General features: G+C 33.9%; 1 protein-coding gene across 50 annotated transcripts in view; it reads left to right on the plus strand.

Moving 5' to 3' along the window:
- Positions 1-23,675, plus strand: part of RIMS2 (regulating synaptic membrane exocytosis 2) — a 605,364-nt gene that overhangs the window by 382,381 nt on the left and 199,308 nt on the right. For 26 of the 50 annotated variants that reach the window (XM_033125945.1, XM_033125939.1, XM_033125940.1 and 23 more), the window contains 3 exons: positions 2,574-2,730; positions 4,360-4,482; positions 14,216-14,281. In XM_033125945.1, the coding sequence (XP_032981836.1) occupies positions 2,574-2,730; positions 4,360-4,482; positions 14,216-14,281 (346 nt within the window). The remainder of the gene's footprint in view (positions 1-2,573; positions 2,731-4,359; positions 4,483-14,215; positions 14,282-23,675) is intronic. The other 24 variants (XM_033125943.1, XM_033125918.1, XM_033125937.1 and 21 more) reach the window with 1 other exon arrangement.

The following is a 23,675-nucleotide window of genomic DNA, read 5'->3' on the forward strand; positions in this document are numbered from 1 at the left end:
GTTTTAGAAGAGCCATTAATCTTGCTGCAATCTCTCTAACATTTAGTTTGAATTGTATACTGCTGTCAGTGTCATCTTCCTAAATTATTACTTAAATCACAAGTAATTAGAACACAGTGGGAGCATTAGAGTCAGGTAGATCCTGTTTTAAATCCCAGCCCTAGTATGATACTTAATGTAAATTTCAGTTTCTTAGATGTAAAATGGGGATAAAACCTTGTGTGCAGAGTTGCTTCTATTACATAGTCTACGTATTCCTGAAAGAAAACTTTGTGTTCTGCAAAACCATGGGCTGAAAACAACATGGTGTCTGGGGAAAAAAATTTAGTTAAAACCTTTCAAAACCCATGTAGCTTTGTAATCAACACATTGAAAATACAAGCACAATTCAAAAGTCGTGTTAAATTTTAAGCATGGGACTTTACATATAGGACTTTAAAATACAATGAAAATATCTCTGCAAGGAATATATCTAGATGGAAAGGAGGATAAGTCTGTAACGTTAGGGTGTCAAGGGAATTCAAACACCAGGAAGAGCCCATGCAGTAAGTACCTCTAAGCAGAGCTTGGGACCACAGTGAGCCAAGAGGAAGAACGTGGGTTGCACAAGCATCATATATAGTTCTGTTATTTCTCTGGTTTGCTGCATCCAGCTGTGCCAGAGTGCTTTGAATTCAGCTGCTATTCTTCGGTAGTTATATTGGACACTGTTGGTTCCCCATCCATATCCTCTTTACCTCAGCTGGTTCATTCGTCCCCAGCTACTGTGAATGTTGGTTGCTAACCACTCACAGCTGCCCTCTTCTCCAGAGAATTGGCCTTAGACAAAGGAAAACCATGTCACACACGAGGTTTATCACCTCACCTACTTCCCACTGGCAGTCTTCAGCCAGTTACTGGCTGACACAGGAGTACTGAAGTCCAGGGCCCTTGTCTCAAATTCAGAGCAATTCTGGTGCAATTCGTGTTTGAGAGCCTCCAGGGGGATCAGGCTGAGACCACATCTTGGCTCAGTTTCTTCTCGTGTCCTCTTCTGCACTTGTAATTCCTTTCTCCTGAGAGCTCTCCTTTCGTTACTCATGTGTGCCTGAATCTTTAGCTCCTGCTCTGTTTCTAGGGAATCCTACCTAAAATAATGCTGGAAAACATTAACATGTTTTGAAAAACCACATATGAACCAATACTTTTTCTGAGTTTATTTCTGAAACAGGTGTTGAAGCAGAACACTTTATAGAATGCCTGGCAGAATTCCTAGTGTAGTACAGGGGATCCTGCCGACTTTGCCATGTGTCGTGCGGGGTGTCAGGTGGGGTCTGTGGGGTCTCTGCTCCCGCTCCCCATACAAGGACGCAGGACATGGTGAGGCCAAAAAGGAACACCCATGGAGCCATAGGTAGGGCAGTCACACCACTATACTCTCACTGGCAGCTGGGTTGGAGACACAGGAACCAGGAGCAACACAATTCTCAACCCTCACTGTGCCGCTTGCAGGCTCAGCCACCATCTTCTTGCTAGCTCCCCCATTTTCTGCTAGCCTAGCTACGGCAGTTATATTAGTGCCCAATGGCTCACTGGTTACAGCTGACGGCCAACTAGCCACAGCTGCTGGCCATTTGATCACAGTCGACGGCCATTTACTACCTGAGCCAGCACCTTTCTATGTGAGGCCGAGAGCCTGGAAACTGCTTTTTGGGGCTCTGTCCCCACACCTAGCATGTAGTAAAAGGCCAGTTAATAGTAGACATGATGAGCATGATGAAGATGTTGGTGGTGGTAATATCACTTTCTGCTCAGAAATTTTCAGGCTCTTTCCATTACAAACCTCACGACGTTTTAGATATACACAACTTGAATCAAATTTAACCGTTGGTACTTATTTCCCCACTGCTGCCCCACACTGAACTGCTGTTTTTCTACCAGCTTAGAATTCCTTCTACTTTTCTCCCTCTCTGTTAAATGTCAGTCCCTTTCTAGGACTCATTTGAGTAATATCAGTTCTAATATATGTTGTCTAAGTGTCACAAATCACTGGGCTATTTCCCTCCTCCAATCTGTCATATTTTTATTCTCAGACTTCCATTTTATCTCAGCCCTGTCAAACACTGTAAGAAAAGCAACTTGCATAGGTACTTCAAATAGTATTTAGAATGCTTTCTAATACTGTTCATCTCTTAAAGAAATAACTATAGACTTTTAGGAACTTTTGTGAAGTTCATAATTTAAATATTTTACTGTTGAGAAGTAGTTGAAGCTCTCCTAGATCATTGAAGAGATGGAAGTGTTTTTAGAATAAACGTGATTGTTTTATTGAAGATAATTAATTATATGTAAAAATATTACTCTGCCTCCTACAGTGCCTTGGACATCACAGCTATCTATGTATTTGAATGTTTGTCATTCCTTTTTACGTGTTTATAAAATATTACTTTGTCTTAGTATTATGCTTTATTCATTATGTTTACATTTAATGTATGCAAAGCCTTTCAACTTCACCAACATTTTATGTTTTTCAGTAAAGTACAAAATATAAATTACAGTGTAGGTAGCTATAATCTTAATCTTTTCACCTTTAGATTATCGACACAATGGTCGAGATCTTCAAAGCTCAACACTATCAGTGCCAGAACAAGTAATGTCATCAAATCATTGTTCACCATCAGGGTCTCCTCACCGAGTAGATGTCATAGGAAGGACTAGGTCATGGTCACCTAGTGTCCCTCCTCCGCAAAGGTAAGAATGGCACACACATTTTACTTATAGGATGCTATTATTAGGTTGGTGCAAAAGTCATTGCGGTTTAAAAAGTTAAAAATAATTGCAAAAACTGCAATGACTTTTGCACCAACCTAATACAAGCCTGTTTATCATGAAGTATCATTAATGATCTCTAAAGATAATAAATTCTTGTGGAAAACAGTTACTTAAGGAAAAACAAAGATGCTGCTCGATAACCTGTATAATGAAAGTAATATCAAATATAGGCTACTTTATAACTTTGGGTGACAGTTCAAAGTTACAAAGAAGATCCAGTTTTCGATCAATATTGAACAGAACCAGTTAGAACCAACTAGCTGTACTCACGAATGATATAAATTCTGATAATTTAAGACACAGGAAAAAATAAACATCTGATAGCACTTTAACATTAGTAACAATCATGCAAAGAATAAAAAGGCATGTATTGGTAGTGGGAGGCTTAGAAAATCTGTAACTCCAGGTCTGATACCTAGTGGAAAACTTTGATCAATCCAGTTAAGTACAGAAAGGCTTAATAAAGTAAGAGCCATGGAAATAATATGTTTGCTAATAAAAAAAATATGTTCATTATTCACATTGTATATAGTTGAAATGTTAATGAAATTTGAACTCTTAGAATGATAGCCTTATAACTCCTATTTTAAGTGACTAATTGAGTCAGTTTTAGACTTAGAATTTTTAATTATAATCTTAATTTTATGCATGGTCTTGGTCCATCTAAGAGAACTTGAGATTTATTGTATTTATAAACTTAATTTATTTAATTTATAAGAGTATTAAGTGCTTAAAAACTGTTTACTTAATCTAGACAATTGAAAAAATTAAAAAGAAAATGTAATATATTAGCTAAGATTTGTAATCTGAAATTTAAAGTTTAAGAGAGAAGATTTTGAATTTGTAAGTTTAGTAAACTAAGCCTCACCTCATTAAAAAAAAAAAGAAAGGAAAAGAATATTTGACTTTTATCAGGAAATGAATTTTTGAACATGCCAATAGAAAAAGGCTTAGGTTTTAGATTAGATTCAGCTGTGCATAATAAAAACATAACAGGAGCTTAAAAGGTTTATTCTGTCATGAAAAGGAAGTATGTAAGTAGACAATCCAGGCCAAGAAAGGTGGCTTAAAAAAATCATCTTTGATCAATTATAAAGACTTCAGTTTAGATTTTAAAAAACAAATAATCGTCCCTAGAGTAGGATCCAGCATTATGTTGTCTATAAACATGCAGAACTCAGTTTTACCACACAAATCAATTCCTCCTACTATATTTCATATGTCATTGAGTAACACCAGTAGAGTTTTGATAGTCTTTATTGATAGTTATCAATAGTTTTGATAGTCTTTATCTCTACCTCTATTGATACCAGCTTAATTTTATGTTATATCTCTGTCATAGCACTAGCCTCCTAACTTTGCCATCAACGTCCAATGGATAGTTTTACTGTTAGCCCGAGGTGCAATTCATTAAACAAAACAAGAAACTTGGACTTGACATTATAGTGATTTTTGTCTTTTTCTACTATCTTTATTAATAAACATCATTTCTTAATATAATATATGATTGTGGTTTATTAAGATATTTAATAGCTCTTGCTATTTCAGTCGGAATGTGGAACAGGGTCTTCGAGGGACACGCTCTACTACTGGACATTATAATACAATTAGCCGAATGGATAGACATCGTGTCGTGGATGACCATGACCATTATTCTCCAGATAGAGACAGGTAAATATGACTAACTACTGTTAAATCTTATTATAATCACTGCCTTCAGGAAAAAGGTGTTACCATAAAATATTTTCATCCTGAACTTGGGTTTTTCTTAACTTAGTTTCTAAAACTGTTGTTATGTTTCCTTATGACCACTATGACCATTCTTATGACCACTGTCATTCAAAGAAAAAAAATTAAACACAGCAAAAACAACCTTTTCTTTGGTAAGAAAAAAAATAAATCATCTTGCTCTTGTAGTTTTGGTCTTTTGTTAAATCAAACCAGCAAAGTGAGTAAATTTGCACATGAGGTTATTAATAATAGTCATAATGAAAACAAGATGTTTTATTATTTTTACCTTAACGTAACCAATTATTATATATGAAAATATTTTCATGAGACAATAGATTTTTACATTCATCATGGAAATCAATGTGACTGTTTAAATATAAAAGTGTTGAGACAAGTCTGGTTTCTTTAGGAAACAAACACAAAAACTGATTCATGAAGAGGTTTTTCCTCATGGCTTTCAGTAAACCATTTAAGCATCTTAAAGAATTATACTGTTGATTGCTGTATTTTGAAGATTTCTCTGAATTTGCTCCATTAAATATAATATACTTGGAAGTAACATGGTATGTTTCAATACATACATTAATTGCTACTACTTTTAAATTAAGCAAATTGATTAACTCTCTAATTCATGATTTGAATGTATGTAAAATGAAAAATGCTACGATATTTCCCCCAAACGATCAAATGGGTTGAGGTAAGGATTGGGAAAGAAAGTTTAATTTGCTATTCAGAAAATGCCATAATAAAATAACAAGAGAACTCAGAAGTCCTTTTCTATGCATCGTAAACTAATTTTATTAAAATTCTTGGGGAATTTTAAATCAACTGATATGAGATGTTACTGTCAATGTTTATAAATTTAATTATTCTAAATCTAAGATTATACTCAATTCATGCTCATAATTTCGTTGTGTTTTAGCACACACTTTCAAAAGAAAAGATAGGAAATACCCTGGACTTTAATAGTGTCAAACAAATATTGTCTTTTGTGTCTGAGGTCTAAGAAGAAATTAAGAAATGATTAAAGTAATGTCTTTATTAATGTTGAACAAAAATTAATGTAGTATTTTAGTTATTTTTAATTTTTTGACTTTCATAGTTTTTTAAGTCTTTCGGAGTAATTATAGGCATGCACCTAAAATTTATGCTTATCAGTACAGTAAGAGTGAAAGAAAATAGATTAGTATCTTGGCATAATTAGGAGTTAGAAGGTCATATTAAGGTGTGTGAATGAGTACTTTTATTATTAGGTTGGTGCAAAAGTAATTGCGGTTTAAAAGGTTAAAAATAATTGCAAAAAACGCAATTACTTTTTCACCAACCTAATACCTAATAGAATTTTAATGAATTTGATTATTTCTGGAAATTATTCTATATACTAATTCATAAAATTATTGTTTCTTGAAGATTTGTTAAGGAAATGATGAGACAGGAAAGTCTGAAATGATTTTAAAACCTTCAAGTTTATGTAAAGTTTTTCTTTTAATGAAAAATGGACTCCATATTTTCTCTGAAGGTAATACGGTCTAATCTTGCAAAATAAAAATAACCTCTAGAATTATACTCAAAAACAAAAATTGTCACTGTCATATCAAATACATAATATTTTATCAATATTTTAAGGCAAATGGCCCTAGGGTTAATGACAAAAAATTTACTATTAAATCCTTGGTGACTAATCAATCCTTGGTATTACCTGATATAGTCATAATTGAAATGTCATATTTTTCTTATTTACTTTATAACTTTGTAAATCTTTTACTTTAGCAAAACTGTTCAAGTAATTCAGAAGTTTTGGGGGAAATTAATCCATGTGGTTCATTACTCTTTTAGAGTGCTATAGATTACCAGATCATAATTACTCTTAATTGTGAACTGTTTTAAATCTTTTTTGAAATAAGTAAAACAGAATTTCATTTAAATAAGCCTATAAAACCATTTCTAATGTATCATTTCTGAGTTATCTGTGTAATCATTAATATGAGGAATCAAAAAGTATAGTATTGTGCATGTAATCCATCACATTATTAAACAATGTGTTCTTAATTTCTATTTTATCCTAATATTCTAAAAGATTTTCAATAGTAGAATGTCTATGAAAGTACTGTAATTTTTAAGTAGTATTTAGGTGGTAAGAATACTCTAGGACTCTACAGTTACTTTTCAGGAACAGCACTTTATAGAGTTAATCAATAATAATGTTGATTAAAAAGCCTAAAAGAAACTTTCCTTTGAAACAGTAATTAAAATTTAGGTATTTTGAATGGTGCATTAACCTTTCTTGTCAGTAAGAATTAATGCCCTAGATTAGAGTAGTATTTTATTGAAGTACTCTTTTTCATAGGATTTGGAACCAAATGGCATTGGGTTTGAATTCAGGCTTTTTACCACTTGCTGACCATGTATCTGTCGACAAAAAACATCCAGCCTAAGAGAAAGCTTATAAGAGTTTATTTGAGCCAAACTGACGACAATTGCCAGGAAGCAAAATCTCAACAGATTGAGAAAATGCTCCGCAAAATGGCAGTTTGCAGCTAATTGTATACATAGAATCAAAGGAGGAGGGTTAGTGAAATCCACTGGTAATAGATTAAAGAGGTGGGAGAAAGCAAAACGGGGAAATCTCTGGGATTGGATAAAAGGAAATTGGAGAGACAGGTACACATAGGTGGGTACAGGATAGTTAATAGTTCTCATAGAGATGTTAATCAAGGAACAAGAATAATAATGAGAGATTTTGTACTTTCCTGCTCTGGTCTGGAAAAAGGGATTACTGACATTCCAAGGATGTCATTTTAAGTGCAAAAAGACAATAGACAGGCCCACTTAAAGGCACAGATCAACTTTATGAAGGAAGCTAAAGATGTGACTTCCCTCCATGGTCCACTTAGTTATGAAATTTTTTGTGCTCACGCCATCTTATGTCGTTATTTTCAGTCTCCTGAGCTTGTCAGTTTTAATATGTGGCCCCTTTTCCGTCCACTTATCTTTGGGAAAATTAACTTCTTTGGCACTTGATTTCCTTATCTATAAAATTATAATATTAGTACCAACTTTATAGCATTGTTGAGTGCAGTGAAGGACACAGTCCCTCCATTTGCATAGGATGTACTCAAAACATGTGCTCCACCCTTAACTTTTTAAAAGGATGTTTCATCTTACAAACAATTTACATTTTACTGTGCTTATCAGTTAAGCAGAATAAAGAGAAATCAGTCAATTCAGATGTGTTTTCAAAAGCTTTGTAGAGAATGTAGGACATGAGTTGGACCTTGAAAAATGAGCATATTTATTCAGGCAAGAACAAGGGCAAAGATACAGAGGCAGAACACACATATACATCAGAAAGCCCCACTACAAAGGGTGAAGGACTTGGGGACATACTGGAAAGTTATGCATGAAGATAATGGCTTTTACATTAGTTTTATTGGTATTTGACATTAATTTATAGTACTTGGTTAAACTTAAGTGATATAAGAAGGAGATACATTTATTCATGTCCTTTTCGTATAGGTAATATAAAAATAATTATATATCAAAATTTGATCAGATGTTTATTTTTCTGTACATCTCACTCTTATCATTAGTCAAAGTTATATTTCGTTTTGAAAGAGAATAGGTTCTTCAAATGTAATATAGAAACTCAGGTGCAGGGATATTAGCTAAAATGATGGATTGCAAAGGATATCTTTCGTCTTCCTCTCTGCTTCCCCCCTACTTTTTTATATAATTGTTTCTCTGGTAAATTCTGGTAATTGCCATAACCGGGAACATAATTTTCCTGGGGCAAACTGTGTGGCTTTAGTATTAGAAGTCATTTCAAAAGCTTATTTGTTTATATGACTAAATTTACTATTGGAATAAGTATAGAGTACTAGATAATATTCCTGTAACATGTCAGAGATATTCTGCAGTAGGAATTTTTATTTCTGCTCTAGAGGACAAAATATATTGGGTGCATGGAGTGTACTATTAAACAAAAAGCTTTCACGGCTAAAAGCTTTTCTAAAATGAAAGGTTTATCGAGCCAAATGCTAGCCAGAAAAGGACCAGGTCATGGGCATGAAGTCTAAACGACCGTCAGCAGGGCTAGGGAGAAAAAACAAACATGTTCACTGTCCTAGAGCCGATGGGCACTTTTATACATTATGTTTTAGGGAAGAAAGATATAAGATGTTTTATTGGCTAAAAATAAAGAAGGCAGGCAAAGGTGAAGTGGGGACAGTTCTAGAATAGGCGCACAGTCAGTAAGCTAGAGATTTATTACTTTTGACTGTTTGTGGGAAATAGTCTTGAAAGTTCATGCATAGGCAGGCTGCTGTCCTGTCTGGTGGTCCCTGCAGAAGTTCATTCAAGCTCTAACATACATTCAGGAATGTGAGCAGTCTATTGTTAGTTGGCCCACGGCTATTAACTGGTGAAATTCTCTTGTCTCTTTCACTCTCTGGCCTGCTGCAATTTAATGTAGGCCATTTCAGAATTTTTCTTTTGTCAATACTTTTAGCATGATAAGAAAAAAATATAATTAGCATTGGTAGAAAATACATTACTTCATAAACGTTCTTCTTCTGTGCATTCTTTTAATACATTTATATTCTAAAAAAATGCCCTATTATATAGATACCTGAGATACCTCACACATTTATGCCATTTCTCTATTCTTTATTAGGCAAACTAACTAGCAGAAAGTATCAAATATACCCATAAATATTTATAGTCTTTTTAGTCCTTTCAGTTATCAATTATGAGGGAAAACACATCTGTGAAAGTTTGAAAACATAAAGTAAATGAAAGAATTCACTTTACAAAGATAATATATTTTATTTATTATATTTCAGGAATATATTTTAACATATTTAAATCATACTGAGTATATTTTACAAACTATAAAGTTGCAAAACATTAACAATATTAAAGACAGTAGAAAGTTTTGTATTAAGTTGAGATTGTTGGAAACTTAGCTTTCAAGAACTATTGGTTAATTAAGGGTGTGATATTTTATCGTCTTTTGCAATCCTTTTTGTGTATCTGGTAATTTCTAAAAGGGGACATTCAGACCAATTTAATATAAGTGAAGGATAATTATAAATACAGTTTTGTTCTGTCTTTACAGATTATATTACTTAATAAGAATCAAAGTGTATCTAGAAATTGGATCAGTAATCTAGTGCAATTCTTTGAATAGTGATATTTTTTATTAAGATTTTAGAATGTCTAACTTCATTTTTTTCTTTTTAAAATGTAATTTTTTTAGTTTTTCGTTTTTGTCTTTTATGTTGAATTACTGCTCTGCTCAATTTTTTAAGAAATTTCAAACAGACTGAATTAAATGCAATTTTTAATGGAACTTATTTGTTTAACTCATTGTGTATATTCATGACTATTTATTGCTTAGATTTTACAGTGACTATTAATTTTGGAAGAAGAATAAGCATAATTTAATGGGGAAGTGTAAATAAAGTGTTTTTTCAGTTGTACCAAATTTTTGCAGCAAAGTACCTTGGATGCATCTCTGGATCTTGGGTGTATTGTGGTTAAACAATATGGTTAATTTTGTATACTATTCACAGATGCATTTTTATAGTTTTAGCAGAATCTCAAGGGGGCTCATGACCAAATTATGTTAAGACGTATAGCATGACTATAGAAAAGCATATAGTAAGGGTTCTCCAGAGAAACAGAACCAATAGGATAGATAGATGATAGGTAGGTAGGTAGGCAGGCAGGCAGGCAGACAGACAGACAGACAGGCAGATAGATAGATAGATCGATGATAGTGAGGAATTGGCTCACACATTATGGAGGCTGAAAAGTCCTGTGGTCTGCTGTCTGCAATCTGGAGACACTTGAAATGGTGGTGTAATTCAGTTCAAGTCCAAAGGTCTGAGAACCCGGGTAGCTGATGGTATAAATCCCAGTCTGAGGGCCAGAGAGATAGATGTCCAGTTCAAAAGTGAAGCAGGGAAAAAGGGGGGAATTCCTTCTTCTTCCCACTGCTGTTATATTTAGTCCCTCACCAGATTGCATGATACCCACCTACAGTGTGGAGGGCAGTCTCCCGAGTCCACTGATTCAAATCCTAATCTCATCTGGAAACACTCTCACAGAGACACCCAGAAATAATGTTTAATGTGGGTACCCCTTGGCTAGTTAAGTTGATGCATAAAATTAACTAACACAAGGGAAATAAACTGATGCTTGGTAAAGGTGATTCTTGCTTAATATTTTCTCTGGCTTTGTAGGGACAAAATTAATTGTAAGTCTCTTCAAGGAAAATATTAGAAATTGGATGATATATATATTCTACTGAATTTGAAAATTTTTAACAGGCTTTGAAGTTTACATATTTTCATTACTCTTAAATAATTTTCAGAGAAAATCTATTCCTTTTTAATGCAGTAAATCTCAACATCACAACTGTTGGAGTATTATTTCTCTTTGTAAAGCCAGGCGTGCCTTTTTTGAAAAAACTGTTTTCCTTGTATCCTTATGCTACATAGGTTTATAATCTTCTGTTTGCATTCGCAGAATGTTTCCATGATTATGCAAACCACTGCTCTCTTTGGAGAATAAGTTCACCATAAAAATAGTGCAATTCTGTTTTTATTTTTTAGTTCAATCAAAGTGCATTTATTGAGTGGGTTAGCCATTGTGCATAGATTTAAAATAGACATTGTCCTGGTCTAAATAAATGATGCAACTAATTATAAATAATATATACCAGCTAATTATACACTATGCCATCTACTTATAAAACAGAAGACTGAATCAGAAGCATAATACTATTGGAACAGATTGGAAAGAAAATTACTTGCTTAGGCCTATTGGAAAAGTTTTAAAAAGAAATTGGACTTTAAAAATTGAGTAGAATTTTGAAAGTTAATGAAGTACAGGCAGAGGGGGGACGATGGGCATTCTTGGCAGAGTGATGATCATGAACAAAGTCTTGGAGTCTGGAAAGTACGGAATATGTTTAGAGAATCTTAGATAGTCTGGAGTAACTAAATAAAAAGTTACGGTATGGGAGATGGGAAGTGATAGGAGATGATGATCCAAAGTAGTTTAGAACTTAATTGGCGTGCCATTTAAAGGAATATGTGCTTGTTTTTTAATATGGGAAGCCATTGAAGGATTTTGAACAAGGTACCTACATGATCAGAAACATAATTGCAAATATACTTCTCTAGACAAGGTGGGAAATGAATTGGCTCAGGATTGGGTTTGGGTTTAAAGAAAGGGAGACCTAATGAAAGGTATTTAATAGACATGGTAAGCCTGATTTACCATAGTGACAGAAGAAAAGGAAAAGAAGGGATAAATCTGAGTTATTGAGGGATTAGAACCAGTAAAGTTTATAAATCATTGAATGTGGAAAATACAGAAAATGGAGGAGTTAAATTCTGAGATTTGAAAACTTGGTTTAGTAAGTAAATATTTAAATCCTTAGTTGAAACTTGGATTACAAGAAGAGGAATAACTGAAGTATTATATTAATTTCCAAAGGAGGATTTAAAAATTACGTTTGAAACTAGAAGGGCCTTTAGAGATCATGGAGTCCTAGCTTCTGATGAGGTACCTGAAGGACTGCTGCTGTAGGTAAGGATGAAGCCAAATGGGTAGGATCTAGGCTTCTCATTTTCTGTTTACCCAGAGTCCTTCTGATTTTAATGCATTTATATATGAGTATATTTCTTTTACATAAAATTTTGTTTGGAAAAGGAAGTGGTCTTCTGCTCAAAAAGAAAATTTGAAAACTACTACTCTAGGCCCCTCATTTCACAAATGCATCACCAGATGTCTAAATAAGCAAATGTCTTGCTCAAACTTCACGGTTAACATGTGTTTTTCTGAAGTGTCTACGTGGCACTCAAGCAGCCACGGGAAGCCCAGAAAAGAACTGGAAATATGCTGTGAAACCCAAAGAAAAAGCAAGGCTAGAGCAATGTGAGAGTTTACATTATACAAAAAATAGTATTATCCAGAAAGAATGTGTTGGAATATAAAGAAGGTCAGGAACAAATCCTGGGAAACCACTGCTTCTAAAGAAAACACAGGGAGGGAATCCAATAAAGGAAATGGATAAAGAAGCAGTTAGATAGTCCGATCCTGAATTTAGGATTCAGAAAGCCCTGAGTTTGAAAGCCAGTCCTGGTACTTAGTATACGGCTGTGGGCAAGCGCTCAGAGCCTCCATGTCTCTGTCTGTGACAATACTAGAACCTACCTCAAGAGTTGTTATGAGAAGTAAAATGAGTTAAAGTAGATAAAATTTTAATGGAGCACTTGGCGCATACTTAAGTATTAAATAAACACTATTTTTATAGCCAGAAAAAGATAATATTTCAGAAACCAAGAGAGGAGAGTGTCAAGAAATGGAGATTGAAAATCAATGTCTACCTAATACCATAGATGAATGTAGAATTATGAAGATCAAGCGGAGATTAAAGGATTTTTTAGGATTTCACAGATAACATTCACAGGATAGCTTCAAGAGAATGGTAGAGGCAGAAGTCAAATTACAGTAAGCTTAAAGCATGACTGAGAAGTGAGGGAGTACTGGCAAGAATTATAGATATGTTTTTTAAGATGTTTTATGGTGAAAGAAAGTCAGAAAGATTCAATGGCTTGAGAGGAAGGCAAATTTAGTGAAGGTTTTATTTTTAGGATTAAGTGCACTTGAGGAAAGTTAAGCAGGAGGCAAAATGAATGAAGCAAGTTCATGTGGGAAGTAGAATTACAAGTAGAGGAATTTCTTCCTTTGGTGAAGAAGAAAAGTACAAGTGAAGATATAAATGTATATTTCCTTTATATTTAGTGGTAGAAGAATGGAAGTTGAGAGAGTGTAAGGTTGGTTTCCATTTTTTACTGAAAGAAGTATAATGATCATCTGCCAAAATTAAGTGTTTTGGCAATAAAGCTTTCACGAAGATAAAAAAATTTTAAATTAGTGTCGTGCCTTAAAAGAATTCACTACAGATGGGCAAAAAGGTCAGTGTGCTGCTTTGGTCAGGCTTGTGGTAGTCATGAGGCATGAAATGCAGCAGAGCCAATAGCATGTAATAAAAATAATAAACATAGTGAATGGATAAATGGATAGTATCCAATAAATTTAATAAAATTAATAATCAGAAATAATTTGAACCACTTTGTCCCTTCCTAACAGGAATTTATAAAGCCCTTTTAGTTATTTTTAATTGTTAATGATTGAATAAGAAATAATTAAGTTATAAAATCTCCTAAGTATGATAAGTATTAAAAATTACCTTTTATTATTTTCTTTTTAAAACATCTGATTAGTTTATCATTTTTCTCTTCTTACCTTTCCTCCTAAAGAACAGGAAAGCATCTGTATTGTATAACATTTTATAGATGGCGCTGAAGATGTTTGAGTGATAGTTGTTAAGAATTCATTTTGGGATATAATTTGTTTAAATCTCAATTTGTTATATTTTTGTTGTGTTTTACTTTAGAATACTTAGAATATTTTAACCTTTAATATTGACATATTGTTATGGACATCGGGAGGAAGAAGCAAGCTTTCTAGTAACAATTTTCATTTGCTTTGCTTACTATCTGCTTATCTTTTTTGAATCTTACTTTTTAAAATTAACCTACTCCTTTTCATTTCTTTCCTGAGTCTCATTTATATTCTTGTTTCTGCATGCTTGCAGTCATTTTCTTACTCTACCTCGCTCCAGATACAGTCAGACCATTGAACGTCATCACAGGGATGGCAGGTATATTTTTCTTACAATTGAGTCTGTTTGTAGAATTGCATGTGCCTGTCTACTGATATGATATAATTCACTTCTATTTCTGTTTTTTCTATATACATATATGGTTATTAATGAAATATAGAAATACCCTTATAAAATAGCAGAAAATAAAGCATAGATAAACCCTTTCATTGTAGCAGGATATCAAAAATACAGCTTCTTTAAAGAGTTAGGATCATCTCTTTGATAATTCTATTGATATAATTCACTTCTATTTCTTTTTCTTCTATATACATATATGGTTATTAATGAAATATAGAAATACCCTTATAAAATAGTAGAACATAAAGCATATATAAACACTTTCATTGTAGTAGGATATCAAAAATACAGCTTTTTTAAAGAATTAGGATCATCTCTTTGATAATGCTAAAAATTTAGTTCTCCAGGAATTACACTTAACTCTTGATTACCTAGAAGGATAGAATAACACTATTTTTTAAATATTAATTGCAATTAACTGCCTACCTTCCTCAGCAGGGTTCCTAATTAGATATTTAGGCAGCACTGGTTGATTTGTACATATCTTGACAGCTCATTTACACCTCCCTCTACAGTTGAAGAGTCAGTGGTTGGAAGTACTAAGATTGAACTGATCGGCTTACGGTTACCCTGTCAAAGGTGACTGTGATCTACTTCTTGGTCATCATGGTAGATGATTTTTGGATCCGTGAAGAATTCTCAGTCTGTGGGAAAATCCTTGTTTATTTCTACTCTACCACCATTCCTCTTGTATTGAAAGGACATATCAATTACCTGGTATTTAACAGAAAGGAGGATTAACTAGAACAAAGGGAAAGAAGGCCTCTATGTAGCATTAGGGAGTTGAGCCATTTCAGTGACAACTTTTGAAACCTTGTAAGCAGAGAAGAGGATGGTAGTGATAGTGTGGGTTCAGCTAGTATAGCTAAGGAATTAGATGCTGTACTCACTCTGTTGTTTCAAAGTGATTTGGGTTATGTGTGACCACTTTTATCCTATTAATTTAATTAAGAGTTAAGAGTTAATAAAAGATTTTAGGAAAAAATAATTGAAACCTATGAGTAATTTCCTGAAGAGTGAATTGATGTAGATAAATGTGGAAGGAAACATAACAGATAACATCAACAATAAATTCCTAATAATTCAAGTTTTGTGATTTCTTTCAGTAAATGTAATTGAACTTTAGTGCCTTTCAGTTTATTATATGGTAGTGGGTATTAATATATTAAATTTTCTTTTGTATTTTCTCAGTTTCTTTTCTGTTATTTTGCTTCAATACTAAATAATTATTTTTTATCGTTATGTCTTTTATTTTAATTATTGCTGTATATGACATTCAGACTATTTTTTGGTTGCAATGGTTATACATTTACCTTACAAAAATATGAAGAAGTAGTTATGTAATTGTCCTGGTAATTGGCCAAGACCTGTCTTAAGGTGGGTGACACGAATGAGACATTCCTGATTCCTGATTACTTATTCTACTTACTTTGGTATCTCTTCATTTCAATGCAAGTTAAAATCATGCACCACATTTGGTTTTTTATATTCTACATTTTCATTTTAATTATCAATAAATAGATAATCTGCTTCATATTATTTATTCTCTGAACAAACGAACATGGGTAGAATCTGTTCTTGATCAGCTCAAGATTGGTTATTAATTTCATAATACCAAATTCTCAACCTCAGCCTAGCTGGCCTATTTCGAAGGGGACGTTTCTGAATTGTCATTTGTACATTGATTTCGTTTATGGTCAGGAAACACAATATCATCAATATTTGCACTAAAGTAAAGCATAGATAGGAAAATCAGTTTTAGAAACAAGTTATCAAACATCTTACTGTAAGATTTGCTGTCATTTAAATGATTCAGATTTGTGAGTCTAGTGTATACCTACTCCAAGACAAATTGGGTAGCTTTTATAAAAATGAAGTTCTTTACTAGTTTTTTTTTAATTACCTTTTATCATCATTATCAGTTTAATACATAGAAAAGAATGTGTATATATTTCAAAGTATGGTGATAAAATGAACATCCATGAATATACTCCCCAAACTGAGACCCAGAATATATGTTTATATACCATGCGTCTACCTGTATGGTCCTTGCCTATTGCATCCATGTGCTTCTTCCACAGAAGTAGTAAACTCTATACTGAATTTTAATTTTAACATTCCCTTCCTTTGCATTTTTTTAGAAGTGATTTTGATCATTGGTTTTCATTCTACTGTCTTTCTGAGTTACTCAGTCCCTTTGGCCCCTATTTCAATCCACTATGAGATTCTGGGATTGTTAAAGATATGAAAACATAACTAGTCATCTATTCATTCTCCTATATTAATTATAATGTTCTATGCTTCTTGTCTTTAGCCTTGTATGTAATGTAAATGAGCAAAACCACCCATTACTGTTCCATGTTATCATCTGTTGACCTCTTACTTGTGCCATTTTATTCACTGAAAATTTTAGTACCTGGCTTTAGTCTTGCTCTTAATTCCAATTTCTGCCATCAGCCTGAGTGATGTTAACATTCACCTGAATAATCTATTTAGCACCCACTTATTTCCTTGATTGTCTCACATTGGAGGCGGTGAACTTTTGCCCCCAATTCTACTTCAATCTGTCACTCCCATGGCCTCACTCTGAAATCTTGTCATCGCTAGAAATTCTTCTACCTTTGAAATCTTAATTCAAGTACTCCACTCTTAGACAAGAACTCCATGTGGTTCCTTCTTTTTCTTTCATCAAGTTACTTCTACCTCACTAGTTCTTTTATCTTAATAGAGAACTCCACTCTCTTGACCCTTTATTTTTTCATTATTAGCTTCCACTTTTCTGTACTTATAAATCCAGAGGTTGAATCTGTTCTCAGAAATATCCTCAGTTCCCTTGCTACATTATTCTTATTTTATCTATTTTGGAAAACTTCAAAACTAGATCAGTCTCTTTTTCTTGAAGAATGGCTTTGAACGAAATTATTCAAATTCTTCCTAACTCACCTACTTGAGTCAAAACAACTGAACATTTAAAGGAGAAGTGACCCCTTTACTGAGAGTTGTGGGAAAAAAAAGTGGCACCAACTCTGTAGGTGTCCAATTTGCCAGCCTAGATTTCAAGGTGGTATCTATTATCATGGCCTGAAAGTTTCCCCTTTGGGAATAAATATGTGTTAAAAGCTCCAAGCAGACTGTAGTTTGGCTATATGAAATCTGGAATTTTCTGAATGGAATGAATGTAGTACACTCAACATGGCACCCCTGGTCTGTTAAGAATCATAATCACTAGTTTCTCTACCCTAAGACTGTAAAATAAAAAATTATGAGTGTTATCTCTTTGGAACAGATGGATAAAGGCTTAAATAATGTTTTCTAAACTTCTTTTATTTCAGGAGAAAAATATTAACTAATATTAGGAATCAGAACTCTTTTTCTTGTGGCCGTGTTATGCTGACCAGTACAAAATTATCTCTGATTCATTGTGTATTTTAAAACACAGTCAACATTTAAACAAACATATTTATAATGGATATTATGTTACCTTTTATTAATATCCCTTTATTAAGATACAAAATTCATTTTCATAAATACTTTTATATTTTAAAATTTGCCCCATACCCTACTTTTTTTCTTAGTATTTATCTCTACTTAAAACTATACAGAGCATATTAAGGAATCACTGACATTGATGTTGAGAAGTGTGATGGAGGACTTTATGTAAAGATGTTTTGGAGGAGACAACAACTAGGTCACATCATAGAGGAGGAATTAGAGTTATTTAGGTTTATATGGAGGTATGGTAAGATGTCAGTGGAATTTTAAAGAAACGTATGAGTAAAGTCACTAAAGTAATAAACACCATCTTTTAGTGCTGTTAGAACATTATCCAAAAGACGAGGAACAGCAAGAAATGAATGTGAAATGATAGAGATGGTCCCCAATTATGAATAACCTTGGGTGCTGTATTAAGAAACATAGATCTAAGACTATAAGTAATAGAGGTACTTTGAAGAGTTTTAATTAGGGAATGGCTATATTTATTTATTTAGAATAATTACTCTTGAGACTCTACATGGATGATTTGAGATAAAAAGGTATGGAAAATAAAGTCATGTATGAGGTATTTGGCTTGGTCTAGGACAACAGAAACTCATTGAGGGCCTGAACTAGGTAGGGTAGTGAGATGGAGAGATATAGAAAAGATGAGAAATTTAATCAATTAAAATGAATAATACTTGGTAAATAACAAGATTTGGATATTGAGGGGGAGCAAAGAGTCAAGAAACACTCCCAATCTCATAGCTTGGGTAATTGGGTACATGTGGTACCTTAACAAAGGTGGAGGTAGGAGATGTTAGGGGAGGAATCCATTAGGTACGGACAAGTTCAGTTTTGGAATTGAGAGGGCTGAGGGAAACTCTAGCAAGGAAAAAAAATACTTTTAAATAAGAAGTTTAGGCTACATAGAGCATTTTGGAAGTTGATTCCCTATTAATGGGAAGTAGACACAAAAACGAAAGTGACATTAGCCAGAGAAACAACCCATGACATGAGGACCACGGAGTTTTCTTCTGCCCTGGGAAATATTAACATTTCAGTGGTAGACAGAAGAAGAGAAACTTCTGAAGGACATAGAGAAAGAAGTATGAGAAGAGTAAGAAGAATAGAGCTAAAAAACATATTTTTAAGAAGTAGGAGATAATGTCAACAGTAAAATATCATAAATAATAAATGCCTATTAGGTATATCAAGTGAGGAGTCATTGGTGACTTTAGCTAAGGTGATTTTAAAATGGGTGTTGAAGGAAACAAAAGCAGATTCAGTGTCCTGAGGCGTGACTGGGAGATAAGAATATAAACATACCAAGAGAGTCTGGAGGAGAAATATTGGATAAGGGTATGTAATATAAAAGTAGGGTTTCTTTCTTTTAGAATAGAGGACACATCGTGTGATTATAGGCTGGGTTAAAGGATCCTTTAGGAAAAGATAGATTGAAAATACAGAAAGAAACAGAGGATTACTGGAAGAAAAGTCTTAGGGGCAGGTTACTGGACTAACCATATAGATGGTGTTTGTAAACAGAAAGAAGCTCTTATTTATCATTGAAACAAAAAGAAAATACATCAAAGAGTTGTAAATAGGTAAGGTTTTTTTTTTAAAGAATATTATATTAGAGGTAATTATGTTTGATAGCCTCAATTTCGTTGTTGCTATAATTCAGATAGATTATGAAGGCTGTTTTTGAGACAAATTCCTGAGGGTGGAGGCCTAGAGGTTGAATATAATGTTTGGTTGAAAAATGAGAAAGTTTAAAATAGTTGTTGGGTAAAAAGTAATGGTAACTGATTAAGTGTAAGTGAAAAGATTATTCATGATGGCAGCACAGAGGAAGTTGGAAACCATAAATTTGTAATGTGCTAACCTGTGTGAATGTATTAAGCAATACCCAGTTGCCTAGATGTAGAGAAATCAGATTATGGCATTGAACTCGTTTTTAGGTTTCTGATAAATGTTTAGAAGATTATGTTTGTGTTAGAAGGGAATCTGAATGTTGGTACGAGAGTGGTTTAGATGATCAGGCATAGAGTCAGGGATGGGTAAGGAAGGAAAAAAGGCTAAGAGAGTGATATATACTGGCAGGAATTCGGGACCGAGGAATGAAAAGTATCAAATGAAGTTTGAGTAAAGTGGGAGTGAGATGACGAGGCACCTGATATAATTAATGTTTGTAATTAAGAATTTAAGATATTGGAGTTTAATATTTCTGAGTTTGAGTAGTTTCATTGAATGGTAAGATCCATAGTATTTCCCCAAAAGTGTGTGTGTGTGTGTGTGTGTGTGTGTGTGTGTATGTGTGTGTTAAGGAGGTAATACAGGGGGAAAAGTGAGGATTACTGAAGTTTGAAGATCTTGTGGTTCAAAATTATTGAACAGTTTTCTGCATCTGTGTTGACATGTCCTGGCATTAACACAAGAATTGGGTAAAGACAACCAATTCCCAAAATTACTAGTGACTAAGGGATAGTGATTGGAAGTTGAATAGATATTAGCAACGTGAATTAATAATGGAATTTACAGCTAAGTGGCATACTTAATAGAAATAAGGACATGTACATTATGATGGGAGAGTAATGGCCCATGTGTCTCTAGAGAGCCATTCTCCTGGATCCATGGACTATGAAATGTGAAAGAATAAGTAGCTTTGCAGATGAGAGCTACTCTGTAAGCAGAGTCTGCAATGTTGAGCTAAATGTTACTTAAGGTAGGGATATGCACATACCATTCTGCAGCAAGGTTGGTGATATAAGGAAGTTTGTTAATACTGGATAAGGATTCTTCCAAATAACAGCTAAGAATTAGAGAACGTTAAAATGGTACAGAAGAGAGTACAGGAGATGAAGAATTTAGAGAGAAGATCAGGGGACAAATTGGCTTTACCCTTTACCTGATAATTAAGAATTACAGAGATAAGATATTTGAATATATCTCAAATATCCTGTTTATCATAAGTTGTTTTGGTGCCAGAACTGGGAATTGTTTTGGTGCTCTAATTGAGTAACGTTCTGGAAAGGGTCTGACCTCAGTCTAGAGTAGTGCTGATGGATGCCATGGAGTTTGAAGGAGGCACTGAGTGGTCTTATCTCCAAGTATTTGGGGCCATGACCAGGACCCTGATTAGAGAAAGGATTCTGACAAAGCTAAGTGGAATCACAAGAGGATGAGATTCCTGTGTGGAATGTAGACACCCTATGTGGGAAGGAGTACAGAGAGCCTTTAATAAATGTGATCAGATTCAAGTAGCTCACATTTGAGCTACCCTCCTTTTTGCCTTATTTCGTTATTACCACTCTTCTCCTTTTCTCCTACAAGTATTTTCTTTTCTATCACCGCTAATCTTCTGTTTGTGTTTCTGACTGTAACCTCTCTTAATTTCCCTGGAATTTTCCTTCATTGAATTATTTCTTGTTTCTCTTGCATTTCAATCTCTATTACTTTAATGATTTTGTTTCTCCTCAAATTATTGTTGAAGTCTCCTTAATATAATATCTTCTATTTCACTGTACCTTCAGGGTACCTTGAGAATGATCCATTTCTCTTTCTTTCTCTCTCTGTCTCTCTCACATAGGTCATGTTTCTTGGGTATGTATTTTTACATGTGCCTCCTTTACTCCCTTTACAGTTTGACCTTTGTCTCCAGCACTTTATTTTAAATTATTTTCTCTGTAGTTATTACTTACCACATCTTTTACACATATTTTTCCTTACTGCCTCATTGCATCTGCCATTATTCATCACTTATTTTTTTTTAGTGTCTCTAATGCAGTACTATTCTGATTCTCATTTTACCCTTTGACTATTTTTCTGTCTCCTTAACTTCTTTACTGTTTCTCATGTCCTCAACTTTTGACCATATGTTATCCTATATCCTATCATCGCTACGGCTTTGACCAAAACCTCTGATACCTAGTATATGCCTGGCACATAATGTGAACATAATAAATAGTATTGAAAGAATGAATGAATCAATGAATAGTGAAATATTAATACTATACAGTGACGTTTCAAGCTCTCTGATATCTCCATCTGATTGACATCTGTACAAGAATATTTAAGTTCCTATCATTTCCTCTCAGGAATTTTTCTATTTCTCATAATAGATGATCATTTTATTTTGGAGGCTGAGAATTTCAGTTTTTTTTTTTTTGGTTTATTCATTTCTACATTTAATTCATATGGTGCCGTGTCAAACATTATTGAGAGGGGAAAAAAAGCATTTTTGTTATCAAAGAAGTTAACAGGCTTTAGAATCAAGAAAGTTCAATTCAAGTTCCAGCTCAGAAACTATCTAATTGTGTAGCTTTGTCCAAATTTCTGTGAGCCTTAGTTTGCTTATTTCTAAAAATGAAAGAGATTGGCTTATATGACTTCTGAGATTCTTTCTAACTCTAACATTCTGTTTGTATAATTCTGTATTTTGTGTATTCTCACTGTATATTGTATGTTTTGTACATTGTGATTTATAATACTTGTCATCCATATCTTCTCTGCTTCTACCCCTCTTAGTACAAGTCAGCCTTTTCCTACTGTAATTAACTCCATATACTACTGCTGAATTAATCTTCTTAATTCATTCCTTAAAAATTACCTTTGCTCAGAAGCTTTTGGTCACTCTAATTGAAAAATAAATGGATTTAATTTTCATTTAATTAAATGAAATGTTTAAACCTCTTAACTAGGCATTTAAGATCTCCATAAAATGATTCCAAGCTCATTTTCTAACTAACATTTTGACATATTCTGTTATTTCTAGCATTTCCACTTGACTTTTTCCCCCCTCCAATCAGATTTATTGAATATAACAAAATTCTATATACAAAGTGACCTGGACCCGCTGTTTTAAAACATGACCTTTCATACTAATATTTTGATAAGTCAATCCACAGAGTGTCAAAAAGCAATGTGCTCTAAAATTAGTAGGAAAGTACCCAATGCACATTAAGTGAACTATTTGAACTTTAATAGCCCTTTAAGATAATTACCATGGAGAGGATCAAGCCCCTATGTGAGACTGCTGGAGAATTGACACAAAACTTCAAGAGGCCATTTTGTGCACTGCTACTGTGATGCCATTGTGTTTCTGGATAGTAACATTTTCATTATCCGATTCTGGACACACCACAGGAATATCGGTGGGGTCAGAAGTTAGCTTGGCTATTTGCTAGGCTAGATAGAGCAGTTCTAGCATGCTCATTTGACCGCACCGTAGCCCAGATCAAGCCCTTGTGAATCTGCACAGGGCATAGGACTCCAACGATGGGCAGTTTTTTCATTGTTTTCTCCAAGTGCTGCTCCGAAGTCACCTCCATCCCACCCACTGTCTGCTCTGGCCCAGATCCCTTCAGCACATTGTGTCTTCTTTGCCACAGACCTCGCATTTGACTCTTGTGGTCTCCATCTATCTGCTGAAATTTCTCTAGCTGTTCAGGCATGTTGTCCACCTTTTCTATTACAGTCTTTAACATATGAATCATACTTATTTTAAATTCTCTATCTGATAGTTACAGTATTTGCATCATCTCTGAGTCTGACTCTGTTTTTTGCTTTGCCTCTTGACATTGCGCCCTATTTTTCTCCCTCTTTGGTATTTTTTAATGACAGACATCATGTAGTCAGTAGTAACTGAGGCAGATAGCATTTATGCCTGAAAATGTGTACACTTCTTGTTTTGTCAGAGTGTTTGTGTATGTGTGTGTCTGTGTGTATGTGTGTGTGTGTATTTAGGGGAGATTAATCAATCCTCAGACTATTACCTCTGACTGTGTTATTTGGCTGATATCACGAAGTGACAGCTACGGGTAGCAGGCAGCAGTGT

The sequence above is a fragment of the Rhinolophus ferrumequinum genome, chromosome 14 (assembly GCF_004115265.2).
Source record: "Rhinolophus ferrumequinum isolate MPI-CBG mRhiFer1 chromosome 14, mRhiFer1_v1.p, whole genome shotgun sequence".
Lineage (NCBI taxonomy): Eukaryota > Metazoa > Chordata > Mammalia > Chiroptera > Rhinolophidae > Rhinolophus > Rhinolophus ferrumequinum.